The 17,630-nt window shown below is 37.7% G+C and overlaps 1 protein-coding gene across 1 annotated transcript; it reads left to right on the forward strand.

The window, feature by feature from the left end:
• Positions 1-5,350: 5,350 nt before the first annotated feature.
• Positions 5,351-12,614, forward strand: hp (haptoglobin). The gene is made up of 4 exons (XM_006780280.3): positions 5,351-5,433; positions 5,708-5,796; positions 10,378-10,661; positions 11,184-12,614. Exons 1-4 carry the CDS (start codon positions 5,366-5,368, stop codon positions 11,742-11,744), a joined length of 1,002 nt encoding a protein of 333 aa, XP_006780343.2. The 5' UTR covers positions 5,351-5,365; the 3' UTR covers positions 11,745-12,614.
• Positions 12,615-17,630: the final 5,016 nt, after the last annotated feature.

The raw sequence follows: 17,630 nt of genomic DNA on the forward strand, positions 1-17,630 counted from the left end.
CATTGAATTTTTTTTTAAATGAGTTCACATTTTTGCCTTCGTGTGTTTTTGACATCATTGGGAATATTTTTGCTCTTGTTCTGTCTGAAAAAAAATCTCTGGCAGTGTTTGTTGTCACTTCAGTAGTTTCTCAGTCTAGCTTTTCTTCTTTTTATTCCATTGCTTAAAATTTCTTAACATTACATGATGATCTGATCACTGAAAAAGCCCATTTTTGACATATAAAGATACCCTATATGGAGAGATTATATAAGACATTCAGGGTGTACCCCCCTCTTTTATGGACTGCAACATCTGGAAATACTCTGGAAGTCCCTCAACCCTTTTTAAACCACTTAAATTAGGTTTTTCTTTTTCTGTGTGTGGTCTTTGCTGTGCATTTAGGGTAACAAATGAATACTTAGAGAGTACAAGAACAACAAGAAGAACAAAAACAGTTTGAGGGATTTTTAAATGATCCCAAACAAACTGAATAAAAGAAACCGTGCATCACAGACTTGACATTCTGGTATTTAACTGTAAAAACATATCAAACATTTGACAAATGTCCAGTTTACACTTTTACATTTACACCCTTCTTCTCAGGTTTGTTTCCCGGGAGAAAAAAAAATAGAAATAAATAATTTATAAATTAAAACCTATGTTTCTTTAAAATTACACTACAATTTCTAAAAGCTGTTTCCGTCAGTGATATCATGGTTCTCAAGGATTGCTATTGCCTTGTTTCCCAGTAATGGTATTTAATAATGAACTAAATACATTTGAAAAGTCCCATTCACCCACAAGAGGAAGAACTTTTTACATCAGAGCATGTGTTTCTGGACTTGTCCATATGTCTTTACATCCTGTCTGTCCCTATCGAAATTATACACAGCTAACAGACATCACACCCACCTCTGGACTCAGCCAACAGCTGCTGCATGCCTGAATGGTCAGAAACCAAGCATGATACACCTGACAGATTAGCAGGTTAGTATGAAGCATTTTCCCCAATACAAAGCACTGAAGGGTTGATTAGGCTGACACTGCTAGCTTACACTGATTAGGATTTCTTAAAAAGCTTCCAACTGAAGAAATTTTCTTGTTTAATAAAACAGAAGAAAATAAAAACACTAAAAACAACTGTTGTGAAAAATATCATTGAAATTGAACGAGACACGTATCTGTGTGGCCGCAGAGAGCTACTCAATGTTTGTGTCCAATAACAACCAGCACAGAAAAATGCAAAGGGGACTATTTAAAATATAAATATTTTGGTAAACTTAAAGTGAAAATATAAGTCTTACGCTTTAAATAATTATAGTAGTTTTCTAAATGTTACACATTACAATTTAATTCTGTTAAGTGAGTAATTATGAGTTAATATTCAGAGCTAAATGCATACAGCGTGGGGATTTAGCCTTATATTATCAAGAAATTGTGTCTTTGAAATACTGTCAAAATAAAAGAGCTGCTGTCATTTAATCAAAACACAATTAACAAGAAATCTAATGAGACAATCTTACCGGCATTTCCTCAGAGCACTTGGCAAGACAGAGGTTGACAGCAGGAACAAAATCCAGTATTTAGATGCTGACTTAGTGGGAATAAATTCCTGTTAAACACTGTCCAGTGGAGAAGAAAGTGGAGCTGTAGTCCTCATCATTCATTCTCCCGAGAAGCACACATTAAGCACAAAGCCTCTCACACACTCCGGCTCTCTGTCCATGTGATTCAGCCTCTCCCCTCTCCTTCCTCCCACTATCTCTCCTTGCATTGAGCGCTTAATCTCCAGTCCCCACTACTTCACTGTTTCCCCTCTCTACAGCTTGTCACATGCACACGGTCTTTCCCTAGAGCTTCAAGGTAAAGTCCACAGAGGCACTTTGCTCCCTTTCTCTTTTTGTTTCCCTCCCATGTTTGGCCTCTCATGTGTCTCCCCCCACCCTCTCTCATCTTCTCTCTTTGGTCCTTGGTGCTCTGAACATCTGTCATGCTGTTGTGTCTCAGAGCTTCTGTTGCTGTTGAACTCTCACTTTCAGTCCACGCCTCATTATCTGCATAGACTCTTTGTCTTCAAGCTTATTGTAGCTTTCTTACATGCTTTCACTTTTGAACTTTTCACGTGCCTGTGCTGCTGAAAATGATCTCTAGCTCCATTTCAATGGCACCCATCGTTTGCCCCTAGTGGTCTGGGCCCATGTGCAAAGCTTGTCTAGCTTGAGGGTCGCATCCATCCTCTGTTGTTTTCCTCAGGGAGAAAAGACTACAGCTTTCAAGTGAGACCTCCTACCTTCAAATATGATTGGAAACGCTGAACATCAGGTTTAAGGACACAGCACTGATTTGCTCTTGCCTTAACAAAATCTCCACGAGATGGGCTGAAGTCATTCAACAGCAAATGCACTGAGATTGAAAAGGAAATTGAAGCATTCGGCTGAAGAAATGTTGATGAGGCCTGAGGAATAAACAACAGTGTACGTGCTGAGCAGCTTTATGTAACTTAATCCTCAAGGGGTTTGATAATCTGCCAAATAAATAGGACATATCCCATGTTATAGTCAGGGAGCTATAGCCTGGTTTCTGTTCTGGTTGATTACATTTGGAGGCCTACCAACCTGAGTGACACGTCTTTTGATGGTACAGCACTGTCAGCTATACATACTGTATCTATTGCTGTGTGGCGCCTGCAGACAAACTGAATGGCTCAAGCTCTGGTGGGAGTCACACTGTGAATAATCCAACATAAAACATGCAGTATTAACCTGAATGAAGTTCCTATAAGATCAGGGACAGCACATGTGTTAGTGATTTGTCAACCCTTCCTTTCCTTCTTTTTTACTTTGTTTCCACAATCAGAGGAGTCGCCCTCTGTTGGTCATCATAAAGAATGCAGGTTTAACTTCTGTCTGTGTACATTTTTCCTGCCATTCCCACATACTCTTGATTCATAGCAACTTTACTCAACCTTGCCTTCCAGAGCAATGCCGCTAACAAAGCTGGGTAAAGAACAAACATTTGTGACATTTTCTGTCCCAGAAAAATATTTGCATGATCTGTGTAGTTTGCATCCACTGACATGGTGATGAGGTTGAAATGCTGACTTTCAGAGAACAGAAGTGCTTCCTAAATGAACAGCTCTGTGTCTCAAGTTATGTTCTTAAACTGATTACCCTTAGGAAATGTTTCTCAGGGCTCCCTAGAAGTCAAATCTTCACACCTAATAAGACTATATTTTAAGTACAGAGCATGAATATTAAATATATCTAGTCAGTTACTGATAGTTTTTAATGCATGACTGAGAATGAGAGCATAATGGCCTCCACACATTTTCTGTCAGTACTCATAAAAAAATGAACACAAAATAAAATGTGTCAGGCCAGCACAAGCTGCCAAAACAGCTTCCCTTCAGTTTGGCATTGATTCTGCAAGTCTGAACTTTACTGGAGGGAAGAATATGATTTGTCCATAAGCAGTTCCCTCAGTTGGTCTTTTGAAGATCTATCGCAGTGATCCAAAATCCTCAATACGTGTTGCAAACACTATAAGATACAAGCCTAATTCTGTGTAGCATGTAAATAAAAGCGGAATCCAATGCAAATCTCATATTTTATTTACATATTGAACATTTAAAATGAAAAAAAAGTGGAAATTTTAAGGAAAATATTGAGTCTAATTTGAATTTGATGTCATTGACGTGTCTCAAGAAACTTGGGACCGGGCCTGTTTACCACGTTGCAGCATTCCCTCTTCTTTTAACAACAGCCCATAAATGTCAGGAAATTGAGGATAGCCTCGTCTGATATAGGATTCTAGTCCTGGGCCTTCTTTGCCATATTTTTGTTTGATGATGCTCCAAATTGTTTTCAGCTGGTGAAAGGTCTGGACTGCATGCAGGTCATGCTGTTCTAATAGATGCAGTATGTGGTTTACCATTGTCTTGCTGAAATATGCAACGCTTTCCCTTAAATAATAAATAGTGAGAGCATATGTTGCTGTAAAACCTGTATATACCTTTCAATACTGATGGTGCCTTTTTCACATGTGCCAATACTGCCAATTCCAAACTAATACAGCCCATACCATCAGTGATGCAGGCTTTTGAACCTAGCACTGTTAGTCCCTTTAGAGGGTCACATCTTCCATGTTTTCCAAAAATAAATACGTATTTTGTTTTATCTGACCACTGAACACTTTTCCACTTCAATTCAGTCCATTTTAGATGCGCTTTGGCCCAGTGAAGATCGTGGCAATTCTAGAAAACATATGTTCACGTATGTCTCATTCCTTGTATCATAGAGCTTTAACCTGCGTCCGTGGCTAGCATAGTTAACTGTGTTCCTGAGCACATGCAATGATTTCCATGACAGAACCATGACTATTTTTAATGCCGTGCTGCCTGAGGGCCCAGAGATCATTGGCGTCCAGTACTGATTTTCGGCCTTGTCTCTTGTGCAGAGAGATTTCTCTCAGAGTCTTTTGATGATATTGGGCCCTCTGCCCATCTTTACTTCTGAGAAACTCTAATTTCATTTTACACTGCATCACAACATTTTAGGCATTAAGGCTGTATGATTCTTCCTCTTGATAGTTTCAACCTTGGTTAGACCACTCCCAATGCAAAATAAATAATAAGAACATTGTAGTGAACACGTCTGAGTAACCTCTCCACAGCCTCTGTTAAATAAATACCCAAAGCCTCAATTCTGGACTTCCCACCATGAAACACATCTAAATTATTCCAGCACAAGGTAACTATTTACTTCCATGAATCTGATGAAATGCTGCGTTTTTGTTCCCTACAGACAAACCCATTCATCTGAACCTCGTTTTGTGTAATAACAAAATAAACTGAACACAGTGTTGCAAAATACTTCTCATCCACAAGTGATAGCAGTGTGTCAGAATCCGTCAGCACTGTTTACCTTTAGTAAACTATGAAGTAAATCTATGACCAAAGTACAAACTGTTATACTTTGCAAAATTAAAAAACACAGAATTACAAAACCTGCAGTTCGTTAGATCCACTGCTGAGCTAAAGTGTTAAAATACAAAAAAGAAGAAAAATAAAAAAATAGACTAAACCAGCAGAAATGAACACGTTTTACCACTGTGCTATGGTATTTTGCCATTGTGCATTTTTATACTTAATTTAATTCAGTTTATTATACAACAAAATATATCATATATATTAACAAAAGATGGATGTGCCCCAGATTGTATGCACCCTGACTCTAGTCTTTAGAGAGCGTCTGAATAGAGGAATAAAAGTCAGATTGCACAATTATTTATTTTAGATTTCAGGAATCGATGCTTTTGTTCTAAACAGAAATTTCCAGAGCAGAGGTGCTGCCTCTGAGCAGATATAAATACTCCCAGCAGAAAAATGCACAACACACTCGACAGAAGAGACTTAGCATTGTTGAAGAAGATGAATATGATCCACAGAATGGCGTAAGTTGGATTATTTTTTGTTTTTCATCAAATCTCTTAATAATTAGAATCCATAAATCAAAGCATTGTTTTACCATGAAAGGTTTTCCATTCGTCATCTATCATTTCCTACATGCTGTAAATCAAATGCTGAAATATTGATCTCAGTAACTGAATAACTGACTCCTTACAGTTTCTCATTCAATTTTTTTATCTGCTCCCAGCTCCACCGACCCACAGAAGCAGAGGCATTTAATTTTTATTCATCATTTCTCTCTCTTGTTGTCGTGTGAAGGTTTTCTCTGACTGTGGTCGTCCTGGCTGCGTGGGCCTGCCTGGCAGATGTGGCTCATGCTGAAGAAAGGATGAAAGGCTCTGTGTTAGGTAACACACAAACTCTTAATTCGAAATAAGCTTTTTATTTCAATATTTCATGTAACAAAAAGGTTTCTGCATGGTATAGTATTTGACCAGCCAAGAATAAAAAAAAAGCCTTAAACAGCAATGCTGCTTTCAGTCAAACTGAGACGTCAGCACGCTAACTGGCTCACCGTGACAGCTGATATTTAACAGATATGTTTATCATGTCATATCTTGCTTTATAAGTAAGCCAGTGATGTAAATATCCATGTAAGCATTCTAACAATTGACATTAATTAGCACTTACTACAAAAAGAAGTCATTAATTTTGCAGATTGTAGAGCAACTTGTTTTGAATGTCAGCAGAATAATCAGAGGTTATCACAGCTAAAGATCAGTCAGCCAGTATAGTAGGCTCAGTTGGCCTCGGAATAAGAAATAACAGCATAAAGCCAAATAATTCAAACACGGATAGTTAAAAGTATTCAAGCATCATCAAGTTACCCTGAAAGCTGATTCTCTTATCTCAATGTTGCGTTTTCAGTTGGAGAAACATTTCATCGCTTCTAAAAACCACAAGTTAAAAAAATAAAAATCAAAACGGTTGCAGTTTAAATATGGGTCTCAGTAAAGTTCAGTAACGTTTAACCAAAACTAAACTAAAAACTACAACTTTTGTTAATTACATATAAATAGGACTTTTAAAAATAATTAACTGTAACTAACTGAACTGATTTTGTAAATTCGGAAACGTAGCTAAAACAAAATGACAATATACAGGGAATACCACTATGATATTGTTGTGTACATGAAATTTTATGGTAATCCATTCCAGCTTTGTTCCGATCAATGAGTGTGGAACAAACCGCATTTTGACTTACTGCCATACTCTCAGATTACTGTGACATTTACCACTGCACTTCCTTCAGTATCAGCAGCAGCAGCCGCTTTTTCACTTCAAGCACCCACAAAGTTCAAAGCTGTGAAAAAAACAGTTTTCACCAGCTGTGTCAGACATAGAAGTGGGCTGTGAGAGGGCTCCAAATCATGCCAGTTGGGTGGGCTTGCAAATTACAGTAACAGCTGCAAAAAATATAGGCCATTGTTTCTAGACTTTTTTCGTATATTGTTGGTCTATTTTTGCAACCTAACACATTTGCATACCACAGTGTGGAATGAGAGCTGCCAAATTTGCTTTTTTTAAAATGTAGGCTGTTCATCAGTTCTGTAAATGGGTATACCATTCAATTTGATTACTGCAAGAAAGCTCTTATACTTCTTTAAACTAAAAGGGAACAATTTATAAATATCAGGGTATTAAATATGAGTTTGAGATGAAATTGGGCTTCATGTATTCCTTGAACTAAAATGACTTTGACACCCTTGGGTTATAGCGAAACCTCCTCTGCAGCTGCTGTTCAGACAGATAACTCCTGCATTAAATGACACGTGCTTTCCTGAGGGATCTGAGGACTGGTGACTTCTCTTTTTTTCCCTTCATTTGGCTCTGAGGCTACTGCCTTTGAAAGGGAAATCTTCTGCTTCCCTGCTTCTCCTCAAACAGCTGATAAAAACTTTGCAATAATCCAAACAATCAGTTTCCAGTGAAAGATAACTGAACCCACTGGAGACGTGATGAAAAAGACATTTGTAATAAGACAAAGGATGCTATTGTTTATTAAAAATATTAACATAATGAGACAAAGAAAACAAGAAATGTAGCACAGATACTAAATCCATTCATTGTTGCTGTGATGTGTTAAAATAATAAGTTGTTCATTTCTTGTAATCCATTATGTGCTGTACTTAATACAATAAATGAACAAAATATTGGAACTCATTCTTGGTATATTAATTCTGCCAGAAGAATGTAAAATTAGAAGAAAATTGATGATAGTCTTTCAGTGCTGAACGGAGCTATCAATATATTAGTCAAAGCGGTCTTCATGATTATCTCAGCCACACAAAAGCCTAGTGGATTAAAAGCACAGAGAACAGATCCCATAATTTGCTCCATGATACATTATTTAAAGGCTGTTGTTTCTGAAAAGGCTTTTTAGAGCAAGAAAGTGTTGTATTCAGATGGAAAAGCTCTGCTGAAAAAGCAGGAAGAGATAACAATATTCTTTAATGACTGAAGGGCACAAAGTAAAACGTGACAAGCCTGACATCAAGCAGATCATGTTTTATTAATTAGGTTTAAGTTCTACTTGAGGGAAAATGGGAAAGAGCAAAAGTGCTGTTAACAAAGCAGAAATGCTCAAACTGACAAAGTGTCCTTAAGGTCTACGCCTAAAACAAACATGTTCTATATATCCGTTTATGCAGGAGGTCTCATTAAGACAGAGAGAGAACAAATTAGAAAGCAGCAAAACAGGATGAGCGAGTCAAACATAACATTTGTGACAGTTTCAGGCAATGAAAAGATTGCAAGCTGGGTTTTTTTTAAAACAACAACAAATGAATCAGAATTTATGGGAATACCAAAAATTTGTACTTCATTAAAAAAAAAAAAATTAAGATGACAATAAAAGTAATCTCAAAGCACTTTATACTATAAAATGAATGAAAACAAAGATACTACAGGATTATAACAAAAGATCTATACTCTGTACTTGCATTTGACCAGATGCCATTAAACTGAATGGTTTAGATTGTGTTTATGTGACAAAATTACATGGAAAATGTGCATGTGATCACATTACTTAAAGTCAGCATTATGGGCATAAATGTTGTTTTTTGTGCAAATTATGTAGGGCTAAGAGTTGCAGCAAAGCACAGTAGTTTACTTTAAATGTTTAATTCAACCAATTTGAATGGAGGGATATATTTGAAAATTTGCGGCGACGATATAACTGACGATGTAACTGATGCGAGACAAAATAGTTTACAACTCCACAACTTTATTAGTGCAAAAAACCTCCATCAATGTATTTTCACTTAAACAAGTAGCAGTTTTTTATGTGCATTCAAGCTATATAAAAATGTAACAGTGCAAATGCCTTGCTGACAGTTTAACCAAAATGCATTTCCAGTGGAATATATGGACATATCATGAGCATAACCATGTATAATATCCACAAAAGTTTAAAAGAGGTGCTTTGCAACATGAAACTGCAGTGTGCCAAATAAATAAGTCAAATACGTATTTTTCAGACCATAAGGTGCATGGGATTATAAGGCGCATTAAGCAAAATAAAGCAGTCAGATAAGTCTAACTTTATTCAACGCATTCTTCTTGCTTCCTCCACTTCTGTACCATTGACTCATTAATGCTGAATTTTCTCGCAGCTGCTCTGTTCCCAAGTTGTACTGCGTGACGCCTTGAGTTTAAAATCCGCGTCATACGCATGTCTCTTAACAGGTGCCATTTTGGGGTCCTTATACACACACAATACGGTAATATTATGTTGAACCACAGTACGTATCACTCCGGGTGGCTCCTGACTACGGCAGCCGTAATGCTCCAACAATCCATCAAGCGTTGTGGGTTCGTAGCTTAGCAAAGTCGTACTAAAACATTTGACAAATTTTTGAGCGCTGGGTACCACATAAAATCGGTACACGTATGTATGAATCAGAATTTATACATAAGGCGCACTGGATTATAAGGTGCACTGTCGATTTTTGAGAGTGCCTTATAGTCGGAAAAATAGTCAGAAAAATACAGCAATAACGACGGTCCGCTTACATGTTCTACAAAACAAAAAAGTACTTTGGTGGCTATCTGATGGACAAAAACCAAACCGGTTCCACATCACTGAAGTTGCACGTTTTTAAAAACCAATTCTGGTTCATCCGTTTCATTCAACGATCCGCTTTTGCCCTTCTCGTTCTCCATCGCCGCTATGCTTTTTCCGTCATGTGCGTATGAAAACAAAGACACTGCGAATGCCCTTTTTACCCATATTCTATCGCGATATTTCATTTTCTTATCCTTGCCTAACATTATACCTGTACTACCGTGAATAGTATGATATGGCCCAGCCCTAGTCACCAGTCTCACATGTGTAATACATAGAGACAGACAACCATTCGCACTCACATTGACACCTTTGGGCAATTTAGAATCATCAGTGAACCTAACCCCAATAACTGCATGTTGGACTATTTGAGGAAGCTAGAGTACTAGAAGATAAGATTCAAATTCCACACAGAAAGGTCTTGGCCAGATGGTGGAGTCAAACTCTGGACCTTCTTGCTATGAGGCAACAATGCTAATCACTGCACCACCATGCTGCCCTTTGTCAGTCACACTAACCCATCTAAACACATTAACTTACGACCCAAACTTTTGTTAGGATTTAGTTGGACATCACAGGTAAAAAAAATTATCCTTTTTTAACAGAAAGTATTTTAAAGAGGTTGATAATGAGTTTAAACACTTTACTGAGCAGAATTAAAGTATGAGGTGCCGGTCGAGTATAATGTCTAGTGTCCCAATATGTGGATAAATGGTCTCCAGAGGTCAATAGTTTTTGTAAAATGTGGATGACGAAGCTTTTTTGTGATGGACTATATTTTGTAAACTTGAACTGTAGGCCAAGACAATATTTGACAGGATCGACAGGATTATATATAAGAATGTCTGCGTTAACTTCCCAGCCTCCAGGACAGCATCACTCCGCTCCAGGCGAATGGTTGGTGGGAAACTGGCTCCTCATGTGCCCTGGCAGGCCATGGTCTACATTGCTGAGAGCATACTGGATGGAGGTTATGCAGGCGGTGCTCTCATCTCTGACCGCTGGGTGTTGACGGCTGGAAGAAACCTTTTTGTTAGGAAGAGTCGGGAGGACATTCAGGGACAGGAGCCTGTCATCCCCAAAGTGTACCTGGGAATTACAAAAAAGGATGATGCTAAATTTTCCAATGAGGTTGCTGTTGAGAAGGTGAGGAAAGGAAACTGTTGTAGAGTCAAGAATTATATTATTTTACTCTATGTTTGTTTTTCTTTTGTTTTCTTGCTCTGTCATTTCCATACACACCATGTTTTTAAGGTTCCACAAATTTATAAAATCATCAAGTATGCGGATATCTTTTTCATTAAAGTCAAAGTTAAGTTATGAAAGGATTGCTTTTTAACACCACGTAGTTGCTAGCATTTCTGAGCTTAAAAAGATTTGTTCAAACCTTCAGGGTGAGTGATGTGAATTCTACTGAATGAGACCAAATGATTCATGTGAAAATATATCACCTTTTATGAACTTCTTTGAAATCTGGCATACTTACGTGTCTTTAGACCTTAAAATTTATTATCAGCGGGAAATTTGTCATCATTTTAATGGCTCTTACTTCATATTTCATTACATGTTTATTCTGTGTTAGGAAGCACTGCTTGAAAGTGAAAAAAAAATACAAAGCTAAATGCAACATCAAATTTAAGAACAAACTTTTGCATTTCCCTCCTGCAGGTTGTTCTCCATCCAGGCTTTCAGAACCAGTCTGACTGGAACAACGACCTGGCTCTGATCCAGCTGAAGCAGCCTGTCGTTATAAATGATAAAGTGACCCCCATCCCATTACCAGAGAGAGGCCAGGACCTGGCCAAGGCTGTGCGTGGGTCAGGAATTATCACTGGATGGGGCTGGGGACCCCTTCTCACCCCTTCTCCCTTTCTCAAACACATCGTAGTCCCCCTGGCCAATCACTCTGAGTGTAGGGCTGAATATGAAAGTCTTGCACTCACACCAACTGTAGATGATGACATGATCTGCACTGCTGCCACAGAATATCAGGAGAATGTCTGTTTTGGGGATGCAGGTGGCGCTCTGGCTGTCACAGATCCTGAAACTGGGGACATATATGCTGCAGGGATCCTTTCCTATGATAAATCCTGCACTAGGTACAAGCACGCAGTGTATATGAAGCTTTCCTCGTATTTGCCCTGGATCCACAGCATTATGAGAGGAGATACAGACACATCAACTGCTGTGCGCTTTGAAGCAATGTCTGCGATGTACAAAAGGAAGTAGTAATTTGGCTGTCCTTTAAGTGTTGAGGAGGTGTTTAATCTGTGATTTGTTTTTTTAAAGTGCTTGTGAAGTAACACCTGTTGTTTTGTATCATTTAAATCTGTGAAGAGAGGGAAAAATACACTGAATACTTTTTTTAAAAAAGAAGAAGAAGGAACAGACATTAAAATGTACCACAGTAAAAGCAATCTCTCTCCTTTCATCTTGGACAGTGATGTCATAAAGCTCCTCAAATAAAGGCTATCTCATCATCATCATCATCATCTCAACTGTCAATTAATATGTGTAGCCATCATTTACATTACTGCCTTCTTGCAACTCGCTGAAAGTTGCGCTTGTTTCATGCTCATAGGAAACTGCACCTTTCTCTGTCAAACCAGTGTGTTTATCTCCCGTTAAGACTCGACCTAAGGCTAAAATGCTAGCAGATTTTTTTCTGGAGGTTTGCACATGTTCCTTGTGGATAAAGCACTAGTATTTCACCGTTAACTAAGGAGAGACCCGTATACGAAGCCACTCTCAGCTTTTACTGCTCTGGGATCAGTTATGATTGCTGCTTCATATGGACACACAATGACCATTAGCAAGTAAACGAGCTTCAGTGATATAGCATCGTAAACAAAGGAGTTTCATCTTGCTAACCACTTTGTCCAACATGTGTGATGTAAAATTTGAAAAAATTGTTAATAATTCATTTAATACATTAACAAAGAAAGCTCTGATGATGTGAGGTCTAATAAAATACAACAGATCAGTTATCAAATTATGGGAGTGTTCACATTATGTTGTGCCAAGGTTATAACAGAAATCCATCAGCTGCTATGGAGCTCTACTCAAAGACGGTATATTAAAGATGTGACATTAATATTACCCACTGCTATCTGACTCTTTATTTTTGGACCATATTTGGATGAGTGTTGTGCTCAGTTATTGGCTAGTTAGTGTTAAGAAAGAGACTCTAGACCTTCACTCATCAAAATGTAAGCATAAACTTATTCTTAAATTGGATTTCTTGTATTTGGCAATAACCAATACTACTAGAAGGCTAATCATATTAAGTCCTCCAAAAGCACAAGAGATCCAGTTCAGTAACTCTAATTAATGGCCATACATCCACTGATACACATGCATATTGTAGCTGGCTGTGGGTAGTTTAAAGAAGGCTGACCTACTTTTGGAGCTGCAAGTGGCCATTTGAGAAACATTGGCATTGGCATAGTTTTTTTAGCCTTGGGGGTTCCCATTTGGCTCAATTTTACATTTTGAACAAACACTTGCAAGCGAAACACAACTCCACAACACTGGTGAGGAGTTCTGTCAAGGAAGAGAATGCTGCTGCTATTACAGCTCTAAAATGGTATAACTGTTTCCTTTTAGCTAAGCTGTCAGTCTGAGACTTTTGGCTGGTTATGTGGTGAATAGATGGTGCCAATATCAACTTGTTATGAAATGATGTAAAAAGACAAATGGGTGCACAACCTTTGGACCAGTGACTATGCAAATACTATGCAAATACTATGCAAATACGGATGTAGCCACCAAGTCCCGCTGATCCATCTCAGCTTCTTAAAAAAAGAAATTATGAGCATGGGTCAGATTTGTTTGTGAAACCAATAACCTTTTATTGTCCTCCTTGATGTTTCTAAAAGGGCCATAATTTATGAAAGAAAAATTACGTTGTATTCAGAATGCTCTGTATCATCTTTTACTGACTTTCACCAACTACTTAAATCTTTCTCATTTGTAATTTTAAAGATGTGTTAATGTAATCAAACCTTAACTTCATCTGTGCTAAAAACTGAATTTTATTTTGTCTACTTTCCTTAAACACAATGATGTGAGACATCATTGCTGATACAGGTGTCAGATTAATAATGTGTCCTCATGAGGAACTGCTCTGTGCAGACGTGAAGTTTCCCTGTTGCCCATTCTGAAAAGAGACTTAAAAGCTTCAAAGGTTGAGACTGCATTTCATCATGTGCAGTCATCAGCGTGAAAGCAAAAGTTAACAATAAATCAAAAGAAAATAACCCAACTCAGAATTTGAGGACTTTAAGTGTTGCCTCCACATTTTTTTTCTTTCACCTAGAGCAGCAAGACTTCAAAGATATTTTTGTCTGGCAGGTGTGTTCACTCTGCCACAAATCACGAACTGTCTCAACAACAAATGCCCTGAACAGCGATATGACGACAGCCGCCTGTCTAGTTGATTCAATGTGATAGCAAAGATAAAAGAGAAGGAAAAATCAAAGTGTGGAGGAGAGATGATTGATTTTATTCTTTTTCATTGTACTGTTAAGACAAACAAGCTTAGGTCAAGGAGACAGGCATAATGAGACTGATGGTCTTTATTACTATCATCTCAAATATATAAGTGAGTCATTTCATCTGCTTGCCATAGTCCCCAGCCTCCACGATGGAAACTGCTGCTGGCTTTTATAAAATTGCTCAAGAAATGAAATACTGTGATTCTCTTCCTTCTTCTCATTTCTTCCTTCATGCATTTCTAATTATGGTGATTTTCTTTAGTTACTTTATCTTAAAAAAGGAGGAGAGCAGGATTTTACCAGGAAAAAAAGAAAAGAAAAACTTATAAGTCAACCCAAGACAGTCAAAAATCATATTCTCTCCAACATTTCCAATAGAGGCATCCAGGAGGCATGAAGTGATGTAAAAATCAGTCTCATCTCCATGTTTGTTTACCTTGTTTGTTACTTCCTGTTTTATTTTGATAGCCTGTCACCTAATATACCGATACATACATGTGTTGCCACGCTGCCCTTATATCCTCCCATGTTTTTAAACTCTCTGTTTGCTTCTGTTTTTTGTTGAGTTCCCCATCAAGCTATGCGTTTTCATTTAACAAATCCATTGGGGGCCTTTTCTGCCACACATAGCACAAAATTTGACAATATATCTTCACTCCTTCTGTACATGTTTCAACCGAACACTTTGATGTCTAAACAGTTTGAAATCAAAGCAACAACTAAACTAACTCTTATGTTTTGGGACTGTAGGAGGTGAAGATGTGGTACCAGGAGAGAACTCAAACTTTTTGGTACCTCTGCACTAAAAGACTGCAGGTGACTAGGAGGTTTAAACCAAACTGCCTCACTGTACCAACATACTGCCCCTGAAATGAGACATCAAAGATATTTATCCTTATTACTGACACCTACCATTCATCGTACCACAAATGTAAGGAGCTTCCCATGGCCAGGACTTTCCCTTGAAAGCTCACGATTAAGAGAAGAAAACATGAATTTACAGTCCTTTCTTTGGTGGTCTGACTGTTTTTATACTAATTCCACGTCTATAAATCACTTCACGATCTTATAACAGCTCACTTGTCTGGCATGCTGTCAGTCCTGGGCAGGAACAATAGAAAAAGAAGTTCTACCCCTTAAGCTGCTCGCTGAAGTGTGCGCAAAATCATTTAATGCTTTGACCTTTTTTTAGCTGAAATAAAAATCCAGAGAGTTAAAAAGTACTTTTTTTTTTATCTGATCTGCAGCAGAGTGCAAGGAGTTCTTTTCCATGGCTGTTAAAATATTAATATCCCTGTCAAACACCATTACTCTCTACCAGTGTCAGGGAGTGCTCTGTCTGGCTCCATCACCCCTGAAAGCACCAGCATAGGTCACAGCTGTAGAATTAACATGGACATTTTTTTTTAAACGCATACTTACATTTTTGTTTAGTTTATACAATCATATGCATTAGTTCTTAAACTGAATTCAGTTTTTTTTAACTGCATCTACAGCAGAAGTAGACTATCATTCATGTTAAAATATTCACTGCTCTCAACTGCCACTTTACTGAATATTTGTTACCCAAGTTCTGTAAAAACACCAAACTTTTAAAGATGAGACAAGATGTTGGAGGTTTATATGTCACATATGATGAACTGTGGGGCATGAGGCCAAACGAAAAGAGGTGTCACATGTAAAATTCAGTTCAAAGTTTTAGCAGGTCCTGAACTCAAAACATAACTCACTTACTTTGAGTTATGATGTTGTGTATAATGAAGAGGTTCACTGGTTCAGAATAATCTGTATTTGGTTTTATGCAATACTGGGCATTTTCTAGGCACATTTGCAATCTGTACTTTAAGAAAAACATCTGCATATTAAAAAGCATAAACGTGCACATGAGAACTCCTAATTATAATAATCTGTATGTGTGGTTCTGTCTTCTAAGTGATTGAGAGCCTATAGAAATGTGAGAAACAAATATAAATGATAGTTGCAATAGACATACACACGTAACACAGTTTTAGACAAATTAAAATATGAATGTTAGAGCTTAAAGTGTCCTTAGACCATACACTACAACAAAATCCGGCACAAAAAAGTTATCAAATCAAGTTTGTTTTCTTGGGACACTAACTCTCCTCATTGCTATGACAGCTAAAGTAGCAAAATAACATTTTCTGTATCAAGTACTATGATTAGCATCATCAAATTTACATTTGCAACCCATGAAGAAAATAACATGAGTGCAATATGTAATTACACTTTACACGTTTAACATAGAGGTTAGTTAGCTTAAAATAAAAGCTCCTGCTAAGCACAGCAGGAACTGTAAAAAAAATGTATCCAATGTAACAATACAATAAAACTGATAAAAAAACAAAACAATTCCATAACTTCCAACACCCATTTTTCCAGCTGGCTTACAAGTAGTTTAACTGCACATGTAATCCCTGAAATATCTCAGTGTAAGAAAAAGAAGTACAATTTGAACAGTACATCTCTGTTTTCTCCACGCGATAAAGAAATGCAGCTGTAGTTAATGAAAGAAATCTATCAACTCTTTGAGCTTAAATTATAAGAAATTAATGTGTAAAAATACAGAAAAAGTTCTTGTAGCTCATTGCCCAAACTGTCCTCTAACTATAAGCAGAATTATTTTTTTAATTCACAGAAAATCCTATTTATTTATTTTATTATTTTATTATTTCATTACTATGGTGTAGTATGAATTTCTCTGGGGGAGGTCTTTGTCAGCAGAACAAGCTGTAGAATTAATGAAAATATAGTTGTACAATGGGCCGGATTGGAGTCTTTGTTGGGCTGACTCTGGCTCTGGCACATATTAAACAAATATGTAAGACTGCGTTCTTCCATTTGCGCAACATCTCTAAAATTAGAAATATCCTGTCTCAGAGTGACGCTGAAAAACTAGTTCATGCATTTATTACTTCCAGGCTGGACTACTGCAATTCATTATTATCAGGATGTCCAAAAAACTCACTGAAAAGCCTTCAGTTAATCCAAAATGCGGGACTAGAAAGAGAGCATATTTCTCCTGTTTTGGCTTCCCTTCATTGGCTTCCTGTTAAATCCAGAATTGAATTCAAAATCCTGCTCCTCACATACAAGGTCTTAAATAATCAGGCTCCATCTTATCTTAATGACCTTGTAGTACCATATTACCCTATTAGAACACTTCGCTCTCGCTCTGCAGGCCTACTTGTTGTTCCTAGAGTATTTAAAAGTAGAATGGGAGGGAGAGCCTTCAGTTTTCAGGCCCCTCTTCTGTGGAACCAGCTTCCAGTTTGGATTCGGGAGACAGACACTATCTCTACTTTTAAGATTAGGCTTAAAACTTTCCTTTTTTCTAAAGCATATAGTTAGGGCTGGACCAGGTGACCCTGAATCCTCCCTTAGTTATGCTGCAATAGATGTAGGCTGCCGGGGGATTCCCATGATGCATTGAGTTTTTCCTTTCCAGTCACCTTTTTCACTCACTATGTGTTAATAGACCTCTCTGTATTGAATCATATCTGTTATTAACCTCTGTCTCTCTTCCACAGCATGTCTTTTATCCTGTCTTCCTTCTCTCACCCCAACCGGTCGCAGCAGATGGCCGCCCCTCCCTGAG

This window comes from Neolamprologus brichardi, chromosome 1 (genome assembly GCF_056152115.1).
Source record: "Neolamprologus brichardi isolate AB-2024 chromosome 1, ASM5615211v1, whole genome shotgun sequence".
NCBI classification, from domain to species: domain Eukaryota; kingdom Metazoa; phylum Chordata; class Actinopteri; order Cichliformes; family Cichlidae; genus Neolamprologus; species Neolamprologus brichardi.